Genomic DNA, 14,667 nt, shown 5'->3' with positions numbered 1-14,667 from the left:
CCAGCTATATCTTAAAGTTAGAAACGTGCCCTGGTTGACAACCATTGCTCTAGTCCATTAAAGCTACTGTTTCCGCTTTTGCAAATTACAACATTTCTCTTTTGTGATCAGCAGGCTGAAGTTTTAGTTTCTAAAACCTGTACACAGCCAAATAACTCAACCGGCAGGTAGCAACAGAGTCCTTCAAGCCATGGTGTTTTGTACGAAGCACTGTATATCCAGACTGCAGACGTGAACTATGCCTTCTTCGTGTTGGAAGGTGGCATATGAGAAAAGGAAGCACAGCTGATACTTCCAAGTGCTGCAGAGTCCTAAACTGACACGGTACGGACTCAATCTCGGGCCTGTGTGTTGAGTCATGCGGTCAGGAATAACTCAAGTAAACCTCTGACATGGGGCAATATCTGCTATTGATTCCAAAGTTACCAAATCCTGATGGAGTTCAAAGGCACCAGACGGGGTTCCAAAGAAGTGATTGTTTTTCCTAGGAAAACTCCAATAGGTGAATGGAAGAGAAGCGAGCGTGGTGGGAAAAACTGACTTGGAACCCACCTCTAATGTTTCTCTAACAAGGCAAAAATATTTTTACAATAATGATGACAATGTACCCATTATCATTTGTGAGTTAAAATATTTTAAAGAACCAACTTAGAGTTTTCATCTTTCTTGCACTGTCAAAGAGGATGTCAAAACATCTCATTAAAAATTTTTTTATATCAAAATAAAGAAATACATTCGGCTTTCTATGGGACTAAAACCTCTGTAGCTTTTTGAAAGGTATAACTTTTGAAAAGGTATTTTTAGTGTTTTGAATTTTTCTTCCCATCAGAAATGAGAGTTTTGCTTTGCTGACTGCCACTAAGGAGGTGACAGCATTTGGAAATACGGTGCTTAGTTTCTGAATGGAGGAGAAAAGGTTCATCTCCCCAAAGCCTGGAAAAATCTCCAGTCTGAGAACTGGCTCTTGGGGTAATGGGGTTACAAGGTCTGGCATCCACTACTCACAGTTGTGGTCACAGTCTCTTCAGTTACCACCTTCAGGGTGTCCACCACTGAGATGTAGCCAAGCCTCCGGGCAATGGCCAGGGCAGTGTTCCCATTCTGGGAAGAGGGAAACACGGTCAAGGAATTACAAGTCATTCCACGTGTCTCAGCGCCTGTGTGTTTCCACACGTTTGCCTTTACAAACGTAAGGTGAGTGTCTCACCAGTCCTTTCCCACTGTCACACCCAAAACGCTGTTTCATTAAAGACATACCTTGCACAAAACACACCTAACCTGTCCCTACTCATACAGCAGAGTCTGGGCTGCTACACATGGAACCCGAGAGGCTTTTTAATGTTTTATGTAATCAAGGAAACAAACACGTGCTTCTTCTTATGTTTGTACTCCCTACTGGGTAGCAGTGGGTTTGTAGTTTTTTTTTTTTTTTTTTTTTTTTTCCGGCACACGGGCCTCTCACTGCTGTGGCCTCTCCCGCTGCGGAGCACAGGCTCCGGACGCGCAGGCTCAGTGGCCATGGCTCACAAACCCAGCCACTCCACGGCATGTGGGATCTTCCCAGACCGGGGCACGAACCCACGTCCCCTGCATCGGCAGGTGGACTCTCAACCACTGCGCCACCAGGGAAGCCCGGTTTGTAGTTTTTAAGTGGGAAACATTAATCACATCTCTCTCTCTGGACAACTCACAACAATACAGTTATTGTCCTTTTCCCTTCATTCTACTGAATGCTCTGTTTATGCCTACTAAACACAGAAAGTCAAAAAGTAACCCTGTCCAATAAAAATGTAAGAAGACACCAGCACCCAGCTCCCGCCTCATCATTTAGCTGGCCCTTTGCTCTTACCACAGTGAGTTCATTGGGGGAGGCATTGTTCTGAAGCAAGACATTGATTATATGCGTGTGTCCCTGTTGAGCTGCTTGGTGTAACGGCGTATACCCATTCTGTAGAAGGAAGATGGAAGAAAAGACTCTTACTTCCTTGGACACGAGATCAATGACTTGGTAGATACAAAGGAGAAAGGAGTTTACCTTTGTTTTGGCATTCACTTTTGCAGAATGCTGGAGCAGGAAGTTAACAATCTTGATGTTTCCATAGTGGCAGCCCACATGTAGCGGTGTGTATCCCATCTGTAATTATATATATATATATATAAAAACTTTATTAAGAAATAATCTTTCTTAACGAGGCAGAAAGAGTTTTTTTTCCCCTATATAAAACAAATGTCATTGATAATTCTCAGAGCTAATCTAAGGTATAAATAACAATACCACCTCACATGGAGATAGTTACTAAATGTCCCAAAGTGCTCGCTCTAGCATCGGCTCATTTTATTTCCGTAACAACTTTTCAAGATAGGACTAAAGGATGGAACAACAGACAGCCTAGACAGAAGGATCCAGTGGCTTCTCGCAGAGGGTCAGAAGCGTGCTCAACGGACAGACTTGGACTAGCATTTATTCAACACTCTACTCTCTCAAAGCATAAAATTGAGGTTAAAAATGTGAAGTGGTTAAGTGATCACGAAAGCGGTAGATGATGATCAGAATGCGTGACGAGATACGAAGGACAGAAACACTGAAGCGGGAGAGGCTGGTGTGAGTTCAGGAGGTCTGCGATGTATGAACTTGACCTAGGAATAGATGCTCTCGTTAAAGTCTTCTGCCTACCTAGCTAGAGCCCCACACTTTGAAAACCACTCATTTAGACAAAGCAATGGATTTCTTCTCCAATTAATATCCACTGACCCTTGAGGGGCTATAAATTCCATCTATTAAAAATTATATCGTGTGTGTATGTATGTGTATGTATATATAGATAGACACACACACACACATATATTCTAGATAATTATTTTTTTAAAAAAGGATATTCCAGGTATTTTTTCTAGATGGCCATAATGTAACAGACTCCACCACACAATTTCAGTGCCCATGGCCAATCTCTGTTTACGATGACATTGGCAGCACCAGAACACTGAAAGGGAGAGCACAGACTTTTAATATTTCTAAATGGGCATGGGTCAGGGGTCCATGTTTTCAAGTGTCTGCATCTCGTATGTGATGGCATTAATGTGTCTTTATGGTGACTCTGTGCTACAGACTGAATGTTTGTATCCCCTAAAAGTTGTATGCTGAAACCCTAATCCCAGTGTAATGGTATTTAGAGATGGAACCTTTGGCAGGTAATTTGGTCATGAGGGTGGAGCCCTCATGAATGGGATTAGTGCCCTCATAAGAAGAGAAAGGAGACAGCCTGCCTCTTCTCTTTTCTACCTGCTACCAGCACCGTGATCTTGGATTTCCCGACCTCCAGAACTCTGAGAAAAAAAGGTTTGTCCAGGCTATAGTATTCTTGTTATAGCAGCCTAAACTAACTAAGACACTCCAGCAAATGGGTGTATTTGAATTTGAAAAGGGGACGTCCGGAACACAGCTGATTGTGGAAGGTGAAGACACCTCAGCAGGGATGTGCTGCCCTAAAGAAGTGACTCTGGTTAGATTCTATTCCATGAACTGAACTGTAAGTGCAGCCACACTGACCAGACCCTGCTGATAAGCTCACCGTAACCACATGTACATGAGTCTGACTTAGGACCCCTAAAGCTGCTTCATGCACGATGAAGGGTATCCCATTTTGGGGACCAGCATTCACCTGCCTGCTTTGCAGGGTTCTTTCTTGGTACTGAGGAACTCTGGATACTGTGTTAGGAATCAGAATGCTGCTTAGGGAGGGAGGCATGAAAACAGTTTTCTCCTACCAGTTCTCAGTACAATTATTCCCAGTGTTAGTGGCAGAGGACTGATCCCAAACCAAAAGATTACAGAAAATATTTTAAAATTTTAAATATTAAGGAACTCTTCAAGTTTCTGGTCAACATGCCTAAGCAATGATGCAACACTTTCCAATGGCTACTGTGCTACTGTATTGATCAGATTTTTAGAAGAAATTGAATTATTCTAAGTACCTTAATGTACAGTTTCTTCTCATCCTCATAGCTTCACTGTCACTCCTAGTAAAACCCTAAGTCATTACAGTGGACTGTTAGGACACGGTTGGTCTGGACCCTGCTCTCCGCCTCCCATCTATTGCATCTCTGAGCTCGTCTCCTACGAGTCTCTCCCTTGTTCACGCTGCTCTAAGACATTGGTCTTCTTGCTGCTCCACAAATACTACAGTATTTTCTTAACAATACATATGCATGCCAGGAAGATTTAGTTTTCATCCAGAGAAACCAAAATTGGGGCTCCTCCATTCATTGAGGGCCACAAAGTTCCCATGGTAAATGGCACCTTGCACATGCCCAGAGAGATGTGATTTGGGAAATTCCCTTCAACTAGTGGCAATACATTTTGGAAAGACCAACTCTTCTTTCTTTAATAACTAAGGAACAGTCATAGTTCAGATAACTGAGCAGTCTTTGCTTGCTTTTTTCACTGTTGCCTACTTATACCATCATTATAAGCTGAAGTTAAGTCATCTTCTTTAGGCAATACTGAAAGGGTGTATTTGTGTAGGAAGAGCAAACAGGTACAGATGGAATATTCAGGCTGCTGTTTCTGATCTATGGTACGTGAGCATGAGATCTTACTGAGCAGTAGTTAGGTGCCTCCCTATGCAACATGGTTTGAGAAAGCGGGAGCAGGAAATCCACACTATTTCCTCACCTCCTAAACCTGTGCTCTCTTGGGTCTGTCTTTGGCCTTCCTTGCACTTGTCATAGTCTTCCTCAGTGAACACACCCACTCACAACTACAATTATTCCCTGATTTTATTTCAGTTAAATTTTTTGTTTTCAAATTTTTTTATGTTGATACTATTGTTTTAGGGAATACCTTTCTCTTGTCACATGTTACACTACATATTACTTAATAATATGGCAGGCTGTAAGATATTTCTATAAATAGCTTTTTCATAATTTTACTTCAATAAAACTGATTGAGATTGAAAAGTTGCATTTAGTAACAGACAGAGATTTTTCCTTTAGAAAACAAACTCTGAAAATAAACTCTCAGTATCTCATTTCCTGAAGGTGCTACAGTTGAACGTCTTAGCACGCTAAAAAGGGAAAAAAAGTTGAAAAAATTTCTCCTGTGAATTTTTTACTTTATTGTTCACCTCCAAAATTAGTGTGGGGTTAAAATGGAAAACAAAACAAAGATCCTCTCAGGGACTACAGAAGAGTCAAAGATTATGAAAGAGTATTTCCGTCATGATAGAAGAAGAATAAGGCAATTGTCATCTCCATCCCTAACCCAGTCTATCCCACTTCTGACATCCCTTATAACTTCTATGACCATTTCTCTTTCTACTGGCACCTTCCTCTTAGCCTACTAACATACTGCCATACTTCCAAACATGGAAACAATAATCACTCCTTTCAAATATTTCTCTCCTTTCCTGGGTCTATATTCTCTTAAAGCTTCTTGAAAAAAAAACCCCATTTTTATTCACCATTCCCTTCCATTTTCCCCATACCTCACCACCTCCACTGCTCCAGTGAAACTGCCTTCTAATAACCCCGGTGCCACTCCAGTGCACGTGTTTTAGTGTTTTCTCTTCTGTGTCACACTCTCCTTGACAGTCTTCAGTTACTTGGCATCCATGTCATATTCTTTCCCGATTTCCCTCCTGCCCTCAGTCAGGCCTGCTTCCTTCCACCTCCTCCATCCACTTTAAAATATCGTTGATCCTAGGGATTTTGTCTTTGATTTCCTCCACACTGTTCCTCAACGATCACGTCCACATTCACAATTTCAACAGATGCATTTATTCTGACCACGTCCAAATCGGTATCTTTAGTCCAGACGCCCCTCCTGTATCCCAGACCAAAGCTTTAGTCATTTACTAGCTGTCTCTACCTAGAGAGCCCCTAGGTCATGTAAGACTCAACACACCCAATACAGAACTCAGGGTGCTGTTTCTCCAACCAGCTTCTTCTCCTTCACTTCCTGTCTCACTGAACGGGACTTGTGATCACCTGGTTACAGGGCCACATCCTCAGATTCGTCCTGAATCTCTCACTTTTCCTTAGTCCCTATATACACATGGTCTCAAGTCTTATTGTTTGTACTTGTTAAGTATTTCTTCAATTTCTCTCTTGCTTACCAACATCCCATCCGCCCCTTACTTGAGGCCTTCTCTATTCTTCATCTGGACCTCAGCAATTGCCTTCTAACGGCCCCTGCTCCAAGCTCTTTTACCAACTTGTTCCTTGCATTGTCTCCTAGGATCTTTCTAAACCAGATATCTGATTTATCATCTTCTGTTTACAACCTCTCAAGGCTTCCCAGTACAAACTGGATTAAAAACTTAAGCATGGCACATCAAGGTCCTCTGAGATCATCTTAATTATCTAGCAGTATCTTGGGGTGTGCCCCCAATTTTTTCTCATGTTCCTGTGATGCTGAACCAGCTACAGACCCCTTCTATACTCCCACCTTTGTAAATAACTCAGTTAACGCCAATAACTCTGAATTTATTTATTTATACATGGGGTCAAAATCAGGCTTTGGACCAGCTAGCTATGTTACCTTACACGAGCAATTCCTTTTCTGTGCCTCAGTTTCTGTAGAATAGGGATACTAATTTTATCAACCTTATAAGATAGTCATAAGGATTCAACAAATTAATAAGGGTAAATGCTTAGAACAGTATCTGACACAGAGAAAATGAGTAGTAAGTTTTGCTATTATTATTACATTTTTATTGTTGTGTCTCCCTCTCTAGACTGTGAATTCTGTGAGGACAAGGAACGTATCACTCAGGTAAGAATCGAACAACTAGAAAGAGCTCTAGAAACAAATGTGAAAAGAGTGTGTATCAAATAAACATTTTTCATGATTTTACACACATTAAAAGAAAGCTAATTTAACTATTTACTTGCTAATCAGTACCTCCGAGAATCAGTGCTTTGGTGTGCTTTGGGGTGGTCTAAATAAAATGCTTCCAGAGATTCTCCTTTTAAAAAGCAAAACAGGGCTTCCCTGGTGGCGCAGTGGTTGAGAGTCCGCCTGCCAATGCAGGGGACACGGGTTCGTGCCCCTATCTGGGAAGATCCCACATCTCACATGCTGCGGAGCGGCTGGGCCCATGAGCCATGGCCACTGAGCCTGCGCGTCCGGAGCCTGTGCTCCGCAACGGGAGAGGCCACAGCACTGAGAGGCCGGCGCACCGCAAAAAAAAAAAAAAAAAAAAAAAGTGAAAGAAGTGGCTTCATTTCAGCTGTACGACACTGAGCATTAGACCCCGTGGCCAGCCGCACAATTTAGTCTGAACTGATTTGGTGAATTTCAAATACAAAGTGAGGTGGAGATATGGTGGGTCAGCAGGCCAGTGGGAAGGCTGCACGGCTGTTACCAGGATGTTCTGGTCTCTTCCCCACAAGAGAAAAGAGCTCCTGATAATTTAATTATTACTATTTTAAAATTGAAGCCAGTGACTCAAATGGTACCATACATTCTACCTGTCGGCTGCTTGGGGATGTCACCTTTACCAGGAAGAGTTTGGAAGCTCATGGGATACAATCAACTCCTTATTTACAAGGCTAGGAAGCAAATCCAAGCAACCCACCTCTTTGCACTCCTGCTCTACTCAACTATGGGACAATCATAGCCTCACTTCTTTTTGGTGCTGTGATCTTTGCTGAGAACAAAAAGGATGAGAGAGTGATTTTTTTTTGTCTCTAATTTTTTTAAGAGACAGATGCTTTCTGAACTACATCACTTGTAAAGGGCAGGAAAAGGTACATGCTTCAGAAATATTATACTGAGTACAAAAATGATTACAGACTGTGACCTGAGTTGGACAGGGTTAGAAAGAAACCCTGGTGGAGACCCAACACTCTTAAACCGTGGGGTTGCTTTTGCAAATCTAGAACAGAAGGCTCACGGCACCATTTCTTCTCCTCCCAACCTGCCCTTGAGAATCACTGCCTTAATCCCTGACTGAATTTTGCTGGTGTATATGTTGGATGTGTTGAGATAAAAAGTACTGAGAAACAGAACCCTGTTATTGCCTTCTCAAATTTTTAATTTATAAAGGGAGAGGGAACCAAATAAAATGTTTATAAGTCTGTGTGTGTATGTGTGTGTGTGTGTGTGTGTGTGTGTCAACAGAACAACACAGGGTGAATCTATTTACCGTGAAGTTGCAAATTTCTAAAGTAAAGATTTCTTTTCTGATGAAAGTGTACAAGCACAGTAAAGAATATAAGCTAAATCCAGTCTGAGCTTTTCAGATTGAAAAATGCTTGTATTTTCATTGTAAGTAACAAGAAACCATTCAGCCACTACTGTTGCCTTTACTGGTTTCTCTGTTAAACATTCAGCTATCTAGGAAGGCATTCGGGGCTAAGGGGTTCTTTTAGAATGAAAAATTTGGAAAGAAACAGAATAGAGGGAACTGGGCACTTAGGCTACCAAAGAGGCCATGGGGACTTGAAGGGCACGAGGCATTTCAGAAATGGGAGTGAGGGAGGCTACCTGGGTCACAGCTCTATCTAAGACTACCCCAGCCAGGGACCATTATATTTGCTTCACTATTTTAATACAGAGTTTAAAAAGCATAAAGGATCTTGCCTGGTCACGTCTCTTTTGGGCAGATTCTTTCTCATAGAATGCAGTATGGGTGGAGAAGCCACAGCCCTAGAGGGTCAGAACACGGTGCAAAGGGTGTGGTCTACTCAGGTCTGCCTCCTGTGCTCGTCCGGTAAATCCAGCCTGACTCTGACGTCTGCAATACCTTTTTACCTGGCTAATTCCTGGTGACCCTTCTATGTTATTAATATCTTCAGTATCTGTCCACACACCTCAGAATCCATCTATATTATACACAGAAATGTTCGTATTCACAGTATAATAGGTAACAAGCATTCATTTTTGTGTCAAAAATGTGACACACAGAAACAAAGTTACATTTTGAAGTAGATACAAGTTTGATATGAAGAGTAACAAAATTAAGTGCTGAAAGAAAATATCCAGAGAAAGACTGATATGAAGTCCTATCTTTGATGATGACACAAAACACCCATGCGTCTTATGTGAGTTTGAAATGGTGGCATTCTATGAGATTAATCAGAAATTTCTTTTTGAAAAGATAACTATTTTGGCTGAGAAAGGGAAGGAGTTGCTAGCGATCATATACACCATAAGAAATTTAGCAAGTGAGTAGTAGTTGAATAAAACTTAATGTATCCTCGACAACTTTTTCGGTATGCATTTCTTAAAACTCAGTCACAAAAATTAAAAAAGGTCCAAGCTTTCACACTCTGCCCTTGATGGGCAGATGTGTTGTAACAAGGATTAATAAACTGCATTAACACAGGAGGCAGCAATATGCAGCTACATAAAGTATTCAGGCCAGTAAAGGTCAAAGCACCTGGGACACCACAACCAGAGACACTGGTGTCCCTTGTACAGATACACGTTTGAAATAACGAGTACAAAAGATATGACGGAAGATTTATTTTTGCCCCTAGAGAATTGTACTTGTTCCATACAAGGAGTCACAATGACACTCTGGATGAGCACCATCTTTTTGTGTACCTTTGTCTGGACGTCCACGTGTGCCCCCTGGTTTACTAGGACTTCGGCCACATTCACTCTGTCTTCTTGAGCAGCCAGATGGAGTGGGGTCAGGCCACTCTGCAAAAGATGAAAGTGGTCATCTCACAGGAGGGATGGAGGACACACAGGCGTGCTGTAGAAACAATTTAGGACTTCAAGAAGAGTAAGTCTACAATTTCTATGTTTAAAAAAATCTATAGGGGCTTCCCTGGTGGCGCAGTGGTTGAGGGTCTGCCTGCCGATGCAGGGGACGCGGGTTCGTGCCCCGGTCCGGGAAGATCCCACATGCCGCGGAGCGGCTGGGCCCGTGAGCCATGGCCGCTGAGCCTGCGCGTCTGGAGCCTGTGCTCCGCAACAGGAGAGGCCACAACAGTGAGAGGCCCGCGTACCGCAAAAAAAAAAAAAAAAAAAAAAAATCTACAGAGTAAGTTGATATACTAGCATGTGACAACATGGTTATCTGCAGGCTTAACGAAAAATTTCAAACATCCTCAAAAGTGGAGGGAATGGGCTGAACCTTGTGTACTGATCACAGATGCAGCAATTATCAAGGTTTTCCTCCGTTTGCTTCATCCAGCCCTACCTCCTGTTTGTTCTTTGCTTTGCGGAAGTATTTTAAAGCAAATCCCAGACATTATATCATTTTCCTCTTATGTACTTCAGTGTTCACTTTTTTAAAATAGAGTCTTTTTATTTTTTTACAAAATTATGCAAGAGTTCTAACGCACTACCAACGCATGACTAGCTTTAGAAAAATTTATTAAAATAAAAACTGTTTATAAATTGAATACTGACATATGATGATATCATTTTCTCCATTAAATATTAATACCCAAGGCTGACAAATATTTTCTTTATGTTGCTTCTGGGTAGGAAAAACGGTCTGTGAAAGGTTATATAAATGCTGTCTCATGAGAATGTAATATGCAGGCTATCTCGTGAACATTTCCAGGTCATTTAATGAGACCAGATACTTGAAATTGACTCTACCACAGAATGGACAGGCGATGTGGTTATCCCAATGGCCAAGAAAAGAATCACCAAGACTGCACCCTGGTTTAAAAGTCCTCTGTAGCTGCATTTTTCATAAATAACATTTAAGAGAACGTAAGCTGGTGTAAGTGCGTCCAGATTCTTTTCTTTCATCCATTATGAGCATACTAGTTAATGTCCTGAGTCCTAACGGCCTCTTTCTCCTCCTCTGCATCTGCGTAGCAAGGCCATCAACCTGTCCTATTTGTCAGAGGAAAGGCGTGAACCAAAAGCAGCACCAGGAAGGGCACAGAACCCTCGAGATGCTGAACAGTATTTATCTAGGGGCTGCTATTCCATCAAACTAATGACAGGACTCAGGAAGAGTCATTCACTCTTGACTTTCTAATACTCTTTACAGACTTCTGGAAGAAGCTCACCCAAACTGGATAAAAGGGGAAACAGGAAAAGGAGGACTGGTGCCTTCACTTGAAATCCAAGAAAAATAAGCCTGGGGCCAAAACGGCCACCACCCAAACACTGACATAATCATAGAACAATGTTCCACGTTCCACTTTAGGGGCAACAGATATTTGCAGCTGTAACATTCTGTAAAAGTGTCACAATCCCCTAGTCTAATTTTGAGACTTTCCAAACCTTCTGAAGAACTTTACTGAGTGGTTCTCAGCACAGCTGGGGGAATGTACTGTGGCTGGTGCCCTACTTTCTCGCGTTCCCCGGGGACATTCGTGCTGTCCACTCTACCTTTGGCCTGGAGTCACCTCCAGCTTTCCTGGGCTTCCCTCTCTCTCCCTTGGTCTCGAAAAAGGCTTCACTGTTATTATTTATGTGCGAACCACCTGCGTGCTCAGTTCTGTCGAGAGCATCATAATCCCGCATTTAAACTCTCTTCTCGTCTGTATTCCTCAAACCACTGTGAGCTTCTCGAGGCAACTACTGTACCTTTAATCCTTGTATAACCAGTCGAGTATCTAGCGTCTAATCCACCCACTAATCGACTGAGTCAGAGGAAAAAGCAAGCATCTTTCGGTAACATAGTATAAATTAAATGAAGAAAAAATTATTTTTACATCCGTGATTTAAAAAACAAAATGTGATGGTTAAAACAGCCCTGTGTGAGTTCAGAAGTTATCTGTTAACCTTTGATAAAGGTTTTGAGCATTGGCTCATTTTAAAAGTGGCATTTATTGGGCACAGAGAGAACACCATCAACTTGGAAGAGCAACAGCTCTGCTTCGTATTCTATTGGCTGTGTAAAGAAATACAGCTACTTGTGGTCTGCAGAATTCGTGTGGGAAAGTGGGAACGTCAAAAGCAAAATTGCACCAGATCAAACACTAGTACTTCGGCAGGAACGTAGGTTCATGGGCTCTTTTTCTTAAAAACCCGGGAACCGCTGGTGAATAGCAGGAAGAGAAATAAGTGAAAACCATCAAGTGTTTGGTTCAATCATACTTTTCACGAAAGCTAAATCTTTCTTTTAATATTCATTGTTTAGCAAGTGTGAAATGGGGAAGTGGGATGGGGAAGGGGGAAGGGGTGGAGGGAGAGTAACTGATGTTTCAAACTCTGGCAGCTCAGGAAACATGGACAGAAAACCCGTCAGAGTCCTTATTGAATAGAGCTCTGCGGATCTTCTGTTTTCACACTGGAACTTATTTAATACTTGATACAGAAAATGACTCCTGAGAAAGGAAGCAAAGACTTACAAATGCCTTCTTATTAGACCATTTCTAGGTACTGTGAAGTGCTTGAAAGTTCCTTAAGTGCAGTGTGCTAATGGGAATTTCCTTGGTGATATATTTGCTTATGTGGAGTTTGTTCAGGAAGGTGGCTGGGCGTTTCCAGGCTTTCTTCCTTTGCTGTGTCTTTTGGTCCTCAGAATTCCCTTGGTTGATCTAGCCTACCGAAGCAGACACTGGGAAATTCTTTCTGAAGTGTTCTCAGCCTAAATTTTTTAAAAATGATTTTAAGGTGGATTCAAGGCTAAATACGTATATTGCCACGGGTTAGCTAAAGGAATTTAAAGGAAAAAAATGTTTATTACACAGTACTTTGGTGTCAGACCTATAGAAAATGTTCACCTGTTAACCAATTGTTCAGGTCTGTATTGTCTCTGGGAGAATTAATGAGATATAATATTCTGGGCTCCTGAGAATAAATACACTGATGGATGCCAGAATGTGCTTCGATTTGAGAAGGCCACGTCCTCCATCTCATTAAGACAGGTTGAATTTTGCAGCAAACTACTATAAGCCTGGTCTATATATTAGTATATGAACCTTAGAAATTCAACAGCTCAAACAAATCCTGATTATAATGACTACTTGAAATTGCTTCGTGATTCCCGTTAATGCCGAGGCATACATTCCATAAGGGATGTTTAAAAAGAAAGATATGAGAAAAGCAAATCAGTACACGAGAAAAAAAAAGAAAATTGTGTTTGGTTTGCCATGATCACAAAGGATTTTCAAGATACTAAAACTGAAAAAAGGTTTTCCTATTCTCTTACGTATGTCTTTTGGTTCATAGAATTTGTTAAATTACCACCTTGGGAATTCAGATTAGTGCAGAGTAACCTTTTCCCCAAACTGTGAAAAGTCTAAAATTAAGACAACTATTCTTTTTCCACTTAGAAGAAGGTGCTGAATGTTAGTCACCTTCCTGACAGTTCTGGGAAGTAAAGACTGTTGTCTTTGTTTATTAGAGAATGAAAGTGAGGCTCAGAGATGTCACATAACTTGTCCAATCAAGTTACACGTCAAGTAGGAGTCAGATTTCGGATTCATACCCAGGAAATTCAAAGCCTCTGTGATCACAAAACACAGGCCACATATATTAAAATATTTAAACTACTTATTATTCATTGCCATAAAACTACTGCTATCTTGAAACTCTACTCCAATATCTGAGCTATGGCTGAGAAATGTCATAGCTGTGCCATCACCATCCTGTAGAGGAGAAGCTAAATAACAGGGAGTTTGGATTATCGGGAATTTGGGGACACTTTTGCAGGTTTTTTTAAATCTGAAGACTAAGGAATATCTGTCTTGTATTTTGGGCAGATCTCAGACTCAGGTATTAATAAGCAGGTCAGCAAACCCAAATTCTCTGCTATACACAGTGGAGGCAGTGACCTCCGTAACATGTCTCTGGGTAACTGTGGGCTGGACTTTCACAGAGCTCTTCACTAACCATGGGGATGTCGAACGTGAGGTCAGGGGAGTCTGAAGACTTCTGGGAACAGAGACTTAAAAAGTTCCCTGGCACTGCCAGTTTACCTACAGAGACTAACCTTTTGATCTATGGAGTAAGACAGCTACTCTAAATTTCTGTTATTAAAATGAACTCTCTGAAGGCAGACCTGTTTCCAGTTTCTTTTTGTAACCTAGGACTTAAAACTGGGACGGGCAGTAGGTACCCCCCAAATATCTGTGGCATAGATCAACTTACAACTTTTTATTTACAACCTACAACTTCTTATTTACTATGTTCTGGTTGCCCTTTGACTTTACATTATAACAAAACTTCACGTTACTAGAACAATTTTGTGGACCTCATGTTTATGGCTCTGTTACTCACCAGTATGACTTTGCAGTTATTGACTTAACATTCTCTTATTGTTTAAACGGATTGTTTTCGAGGTCTTCCTACGATAAATGACATGTTGGTACATACTTTTGTGCATACTACACTTTGCACTCTCTGTTTGACCTGAATTTTTCATGACTTCTTAGCGATCTTTTGAACGTGAGGTTTTGTTGCGCTGGATGCTTCGCAGAGGAAAAGAAAAAAGGTTACCTTATTGCTCAGGTTCACGTTAGCATTCCTGCTGAGGAGCAGTGACACCATGTCCACATGTCCTTCCTGAGCTGCAAGATGGACAGAAGCAATTCCTTGCCGGGTAACTGCGTTTGCATCAGCACCATATTCCAGCAGAGTTGTCGCTATGTCCATCTGGTTCTTTTTGGCAGCAATGTGCAGTGGTGTATAACCATTCTGTCAACAGAAATCACTTGGTCACATGCCCAGTCACAAGATAAAAATGTGTGCAGTGCATTTTCAAATAGTATGCTTCCCTTTCTAGTGATTTTCTTTGATGG

General features: G+C 41.5%; 1 protein-coding gene across 2 annotated transcripts in view; it reads right to left on the bottom strand.

The window, feature by feature from the left end:
• ANK3 (ankyrin 3) overlaps positions 1-14,667 on the bottom strand; it is a 331,394-nt gene that overhangs the window by 124,839 nt on the left and 191,888 nt on the right. For both annotated transcript variants that reach the window (XM_019935870.3, XM_019935867.3), the window contains exons 17-21: positions 14,366-14,563; positions 9,551-9,649; positions 2,036-2,134; positions 1,850-1,948; positions 1,006-1,101 (exon numbers count right to left, since the gene is read on the bottom strand). In XM_019935870.3, the coding sequence (XP_019791429.2) occupies positions 1,006-1,101; positions 1,850-1,948; positions 2,036-2,134; positions 9,551-9,649; positions 14,366-14,563 (591 nt within the window). The remainder of the gene's footprint in view (positions 1-1,005; positions 1,102-1,849; positions 1,949-2,035; positions 2,135-9,550; positions 9,650-14,365; positions 14,564-14,667) is intronic.

This window comes from Tursiops truncatus, chromosome 16, assembly GCF_011762595.2.
Source record: "Tursiops truncatus isolate mTurTru1 chromosome 16, mTurTru1.mat.Y, whole genome shotgun sequence".
Classification (NCBI taxonomy): domain Eukaryota; kingdom Metazoa; phylum Chordata; class Mammalia; order Artiodactyla; family Delphinidae; genus Tursiops; species Tursiops truncatus.
This window is presented reverse-complemented; position numbering and strand designations above follow the sequence as displayed.